Source organism: Prunus avium, chromosome 5 (assembly GCF_965620075.1).
Source record: "Prunus avium chromosome 5, drPruAviu1.hap1.1, whole genome shotgun sequence".
Classification (NCBI taxonomy): domain Eukaryota; kingdom Viridiplantae; phylum Streptophyta; class Magnoliopsida; order Rosales; family Rosaceae; genus Prunus; species Prunus avium.
Window position 1 is genome coordinate 27902359 of NC_142288.1, and position 7208 is coordinate 27909566.

The 7208-nt window shown below is 35.9% G+C and overlaps 2 protein-coding genes across 2 annotated transcripts; both read left to right on the top strand.

Moving 5' to 3' along the window:
- Nucleotides 1-3848: 3848 nt before the first annotated feature.
- LOC148294609 (uncharacterized) lies at nucleotides 3849-4470 on the top strand. The gene has a single exon (XM_088253819.1). It carries the CDS (start codon nucleotides 3889-3891, stop codon nucleotides 4468-4470), a length of 582 nt encoding a protein of 193 aa, XP_088109945.1. The 5' UTR covers nucleotides 3849-3888.
- A 94-nt stretch (nucleotides 4471-4564) lies between these two features.
- On the top strand, nucleotides 4565-6382 carry LOC148294610 (uncharacterized). Its single transcript, XM_088253663.1, has 3 exons — nucleotides 4565-5627; nucleotides 5735-5884; nucleotides 6007-6382. The coding sequence occupies exons 1-3, from the start codon at nucleotides 4591-4593 to the stop codon at nucleotides 6011-6013; spliced, it is 1194 nt and encodes a 397-aa protein (XP_088109789.1). The 5' UTR covers nucleotides 4565-4590; the 3' UTR covers nucleotides 6014-6382.
- Nucleotides 6383-7208: the final 826 nt, after the last annotated feature.

Here is a 7208-nt window from a genome sequence, read left to right on the forward strand (position 1 = left end):
TCTGGCATTTCTCTCCGTTATTGTTTTCGTTCGGTGGAGAGACGATGAACATTGAGAGCGATTTTCTTTATTTTTAATTTTTAATAATACTTTACAGAGGATCCCACGCGTTTTGATTGACAGGGGTTGAAGGTTTGAAGCTTGCTTTGAATGAAAGTAAGGAGAATTTGCTTGAATTAATAATTAAATTGTATTTTAGGAATAATGGTGGGTGTAAAAATAGGATTATGTTTTTTCAAATTTACATGGTGGGTGGGAAGATAAGGTGGGTGGGAAAATAGGACTGGGGGGTGGAAATAGCAGCACTCTATTATTATTGTTAAGTAACCGTACAAGGCCTACGTCATAGTACTATAAATCATAAGAGAGATGTTAAAACCCAACGGCAAAATGCTCAGAAACTATATGAAGCCTAGGACAACTGTTCATCAAGCTGTAAATAGCTTTTCAAAGGTAATAGATTAAGAAAATCCAATCCAACAGAAAGTCATTATCTTTTAAACAAAAAATCAAAACCAACCACATATTTCCCACACAAAATCATTATTATCTCTCTAACGTAAAACCTAAACCAAGATAAACAACCAACAAAACATGAGCAACATTAGCATATTGTTGATGTTGAAAACAAGACGTGAACCCGATCCAAAAAATCCCCCCAATGCTTTCTAACGGCAGCGTCCACTTGCACAATGTCCACTTCCTCAATGTCCTTTTCCTCAATGTCCTTTTTTGAACGATCCATAAAATGCTCATAGACATTTCGCAGGAACTTTAGAAGGTCTGATGGCCGACGTTTATATGGTTCAACTCCCTTATAATTAAAAACTTTAATAAAAAACGATTCCAAACAACTGGTGGCATGCGGTTTGTTCCAATCGAAGAACTCATCAAAATCATCTGAGTTCAACCTTTTGCGCAATTTTTTATGCGTGCTTTTAAGTTTACGATGAAGTTCACCAATGTACTGCATCCTCCGACTAGGAGCCATCAAAAATGGGTGTCCCAACAATTTGTTAACATACTTTGGGTAACTGAAAAGAGAAAAAACAAATTTCATGAAGACATGTAATAACATACCATAATTCACACCCAAAAAAAAAAAAAAAAAAAAAAAAATCAAAAGTACTCACTCTTGTAAATTAGTGTTAAAACAAACTAAGAAATCTAGTAAGTTCTGGCCATTGAGTATCGCAACTAAAAAACAGTTGAAACAGAGATCGCAGCATCAAACCAAAATCCTTGAAGTCTTGGAAAGCAACTTTGTCTACTTCCTTACGTCCTCCTCCTATGTTCACTATCTTGAGTGTATCACCCACAAAAACATAACTCATCATGGCTCGCAAGGAACCATGGAAAATCCCCACAGCATGAATGTGAGAGATCACAACAATTAATTGTCTGTCAAATCATGAAATACATAAGTTAACTATAATACAAATTAATATATCAAAAACATAAATGATTATTACACTCACCGTATTGTACGACACCAGTAATCACAAAGACAGCGAAACCCAATCTTCAAATCTACCTTGTTTGGATCAGAAAGTTCTTCTAATATTACCTTATATTGCCAATCATAAAGTGAAATGTCGAATCTATCATAACAGAGACTCCACCATCCGCTCGTACCCTCCTTATTATGTTTGCAAATTGCAATATGCAACCATCCATGGACGGAGAAGTATTCTGTCGGATACCCTTGAGGTTAAATGAAAAATTTGCTCAGCTATTTCCTCTTGTTCATCCCCATCACCGATATTCAAGAAGGAAACATCTATCGCTTTACCGTTCCTTTTAAATATAAGCTCACCATGATCATACAAGCTTTCACTCCTTGAATAGTTACTGGAAAGTTTATAAAAGCACACATGTGCACCCTTAACCATGTCACTTGAATCATCACTATCGTAATATTGTTCATTGATGTACTGGAAAAACTCAATTGGAATTTCCATTTCCTGGAAATATTAGCATTAGAATCAGGACCCCAAACATAAGGGAAAAAAGAACCCTAAGCAGATGAAAGTAAATTTTCAAATGATTCTAAGAAATAATCTGCATGCCGTTTAAAAGCAAAGAGTAAAAGTCTTAAATTTATTACATTTAAAAAAAGTTTATTAATATAAAATCTCTAATTATATTAAAAACATAAAATTTCAATTAAGAAAAGACTCGTTTTAACAATATAATAGTTTTCCAACAAAAGAAAAACAAATATAATAATTAACGTACTAAAAAGAAAAATGAAAAAAAAAATTCGAAAAACAACTCCGCGAACAAGATGAGAGGGAAAAAAGGGCTTTTTTTCTTCTTACAAAAGATGTTTTCTAAAACGAAAACTGGAAATTTAATTTTGCATAGTCCAAATCACCAAAAGGAAAAGGCCTTTCTTCGACAACCAAATTTGTAAGTAGATATGCAGAAAATCCAACACTACTTTGGCAGAAACTTTAACACCATACCTCAATTTTGGCAGTCGCTCCAATTCAAAGAAATCTAAAATAAAAAAATAATCCACAAAAATTCGAATAGGTTAGATTGGAAACTAGGGAAGAAGAGACAAGCGAAACTGAGAAAACAAAAGACAACAGTCAGTCAATCTGGACAAGCCAACAAAGAGCCCCACAACAGCTACCCGAAACAACAGACACAAAAACAGATAAAACGACTCATTAGAAGCCTTAATGCCATTAGAGATCTCCAAGCTTGAGAACTCTTGGCAGGACTTTTGAATAACACAGACAGTTATTATTCCCAAAATAAAATACTTTGTCCCTCATGAATCAAACAAAGAATCTATGGTTTCAAATTTTCTTGTCGGAGTAAAGGATTATGAAGGCATATGTTTATTGGACGACGTCTCCTATTTGCATGGCCAATTGCAGTAAGTGCTTTTTATTTTATTTTATTAATTAATTTAAATAAATTGTGAATGTACTATTTTATCCCTATTTAATGAAATATCTTCTGTTTCAGTATATTCATTAACGAGGACAACTGTGGAGATTTCGAAAATATATATAGATAGATATAGATTTTAGAAAACTAAATTAATTATGTGGCAATTTAAATAGTTCAAATTTAATGACTTTGACATGAGCTAATAAGTTATTTGAGACTCAAATTTAGTGTCCCTAGTATATATTATTGGTTTGATAAACAAGCATTGCTGGTCAATCAATGTTTCAAAAGACAACACAAAAACTACTCGCATGTTCAAAAGAAAATATAACCAAAACTAGATTATAAATGAGAAAGCATAATGTAACCTTTGATTATCTTGGACAATGAAGCAAAAACGATATGCAGTCAAGGAGAGATCAGCGGCAGACACCTTTGCTTAAGGAGAACGAAGCAAACAGAGATATTGAATCAAAGAAAGATCCAAGGGGGAGAACCGCAAATGGATTATATATAGAGTTTGAACGAAACCCCCAATCTCATAAAACGAGTAACAAACTAAAATATCATAAAACGGGTAACATAAAACACTGCATGTTAAAACAAAACAGGTAACAAAAACACAAATTTTTAAAAGGGAAACCAAATAGCATAAATAAATCATATTTTATGAGTTGTGTGTGCTATAAAAAATGACTAGTTTTTTATTATATAAATATTATTAAAATAAAAAAGAATAGCAGCCAGCCTCTAGATTTTTACACGAGTTGGAAACTTTCCTCATATCACACCGCCCCAAACAAGCATAACGAAACTTTCCTCATATTCACACCACCAGCCAAGCATAATAAAACTCCCCTCCACAGCGGCATCCCCAAACCCTAAATTCCCTTTGCCTCAATTTGCATTTCAATAGCGAAGGCCCTATCATCTGGAGCGAAGGCCCTATCATCTGGAGCGAAGGCCCTATCATCTGGTATCATGGTGCATTGGCAAAAATCTCAACCTTCTGCCGCCGCCGCTGATCTCACCTCGGGTCAAGTCCATGCCTTGGCGATTACTTCCCGCCAATATGATCCCCAAGGGAAGTTACCGGAGATGAAGAAATATCCAGTCAAGATATCAGAGATAGAGAAAACCCAAAACTTCGAATTGCAAACATCAATACTTGAGCTGCTTCGCCTACTAAGCGCCAGTAGTTGTATTCCCATTCAACCGAGCAGTTCCCAGCCAACGATGGCTTCCGCCGCCGCTGATCTCACCCCTGCTCAATACCGTGCCTTGACGAAGTTATTAGAGGTGCTTTCCGCCCAGCTTTCCGCCCAGCTTTCCTCCCAGCTTTCTGCCCAGCAACTCCAACTGGCCGATTCGCAGAAATCAATACTGGAGGAGCTTCGGCTAATACGCGCCGGTAATGCTAGCCCCAGTCAATCCACAACGACTCCAAATTTCACGGTGATTGACGACAGTCCCAACCGTGAGCCCTTTACTCCTCTCACTCAAGGTCAGTGCATTATGGCTTTGTGGATTTCATCTTATCTTCTTAATTTTGTTTCTCTGTAATATTGTTGATGTTCTTGTTTCGCATTGCTGCTGTTTTTATTTTTTTGGTTAAAAAAATATTAATTTGACTTTTTACATATATCTCTCTCTTCTCTGTCTAGCTTTTCTGTGGAGTCATCGATGACGGTAAATCAGGGGGAAGATAGATCTGTATATCTATTGGTGTCTTTTTATGATGGCGAATACACTGATTCAATCTATAAAGTGACATTCAAACACGGAGGAGTCACTCATGAACCCCCAGAAGTTGGACTTGTGGCGGAGTACTATGACAGTTTTAACATTCAGGGTGCAAGGATTTTCAACCGCTCCAAATTATACATCATTCCACAAGACGGTTATAATAAAACTCGCGGGGCCAAATCTTGCAGGCCATTAGGATATAGTATTGATACTAAGACCGGGTCATATTGTTCATCCCTTCCTCCAAGCATAGCCTCTAAACCAGTAGGAACTCTTGTGTCTGCTTATGACAAGCTTTACTATCTTGCAGCTCCAGGGTGTTCATCAGCAATTAAGGAGCCCTCCTTCGAGAGATATGATCCTGATCAAGACCTTTGGGAGCGAATGATTTCTTTTCCATTTTATCATGACTATGGGAGCCATACGGAAATAATTGGTTATGCCGTTTGTTATGGCGTTATTTTGTTTTCATTGTCAGACTCCTACATGAATCCATATGTTGTTGCTTTTCATGAGAGTAGAAACCAATGGAATCGAGTGACTTCTGCTTCTTATGCTTCTTTCCGAGGGAGGGCTGTGGTTGTAGGCGACACTATCTATGCCTTACATGCACTTATGGAGGAGGTGATTATAGCATTCTCATTTAGGATGTACAAAGGTGAAGACGATGGCATTGCATATTACCTAAGCCCAAAATTTATATTGCGTGGACTGAAGATTGCTCATCCACCAGTGCCATTTTGTGAGCTTAAGACAGGGTATTTGGTTCATTTGGGTAACAAAGACTTTTTTCATGTTAGGACTGGCAGTCCTAATGGCGAAGCATGTCCTGTGGTTCAATATCTTTGTGTCACCACGTTTCAAATTGTTGTTGGAGAAGGAGGAAAACCCATGATCAAGACCATACATTCAACTGTTCATCCTGTGGATATCAAGGGCCGTGAATGGTTTTCACTTGAGTTCTGCTTCACGCCGTAAGTTTTCTTCATGTTTCTTGTGTTTTCATCAATAAAATTACATTTGTTTGTTGGAATTATTTTACATTTTGTATGTAATAAGGTTTCTCATTATTATGACTCAGTGAGTGCGGGGATTATGAACCCATAGAAGAGGAGAGTGTGACTAGTATGAATCAGCCAAAACAAAAAGAAACCACTTTGGATGAACATGATAAGCAGTTTTTGATCCATGAGGGGACTCATCGTAAGCTTCTTGCTTGCCCATGGCTAAGGTGAAAGAAATGTGTTTACAATAAAATCTTTTTATTTATTTAATGACATGAATCAAGAGATTCAAAGTATTTTTTATAGCCTTTGAGTTTAGTTTATTGTAATATATTATTGGGTTTTGCAGAGAGTAGCCAAGCTGGGGTAGCCGCCGTGTATCATGAAATAGGCGCCATGCATCATGAAAAGGCCAAGCACAAAAAAAACCCAATTAGGACCGCAAACCGAAAACATTGAGGAGGGGGTGATTACGAGTGGCAGAAAAAAAAACCCCTGTAATGTAAGAAGGTGTGGCATTTGCTGCATATCTTCCTAACTCAGTGCTAAATTTCCCCCACAAATATATAAATATATATTTGTTTATTGAATTACGATATGGGAGGGTTAGTTAATCTATGGATTGGTGATAATTGATTTCAGATAAGAATTTATATGTTTGCTTATATTCTTAGGTCTCTAGTGGCAAAGCAAATTTGTTGACTTTCAATGTGATCCAATGTGCCAGAGCTGTAGAGCCTAAAACTTGTATATGCTTCTTGAGAGCATATAAAATTAAATGAAAAAAATAAAGCAAAATTATCTTTTTTGTTGATAATTTAATACTTTTTTTTCTTTCTAACAAGTGAATTCTTTTCGACTTTTATTTATTTACTGTGTTCAAGGTTTTGATTTTGAGCTGTGCCTTAGGTGATTGTAGGTACATAATTACAGCAAAACCAAATCAAATGTATACCAATTCAATGTCTGAGAATGGTTGATTGAGAAGTTTGTTTCGGGTCTTTGAACAATGGCATAATTACAACAGACATCGAAAGCAATGATGTCTTCGTTCTTATCGGACCCTTATTCTCACTTGCTTGCTATTGTTGTTGTTGAATCATAAAAAGGTTGAATATACTGCCAATGATAAGCTTATTTGAGGGATCGTTAAATATACACCTCTGTAGGCTCCACTTCGCATTCTATTTCACTAATTCAAACCATCTATTTTGTAGATATTCATTCAAAGATCATCTACAAAAAAATCACTTGAATCTAATATCATTTGACCACTTAATTAAATTATTGAAATTTTGGTACTTTTTTGAAGCATTGTGCTCATTGATTTTGTAGCAAACAATTAGATGTCTAAATGGTTTCCGATTTGTCTAACTTTTTGAAAGGATGATTCATGAATGAAAAAATACTTAGGAAGGGGACTATATATGAAGTGTGTACAATGTACATACACAAACACAGTGTACCTGAAAATATGCAAATGTTATTCATGATCAAACAGTTACAACAACATCAGACCAAAACAAAAAACAGTTCCAAGTTACAACAAAA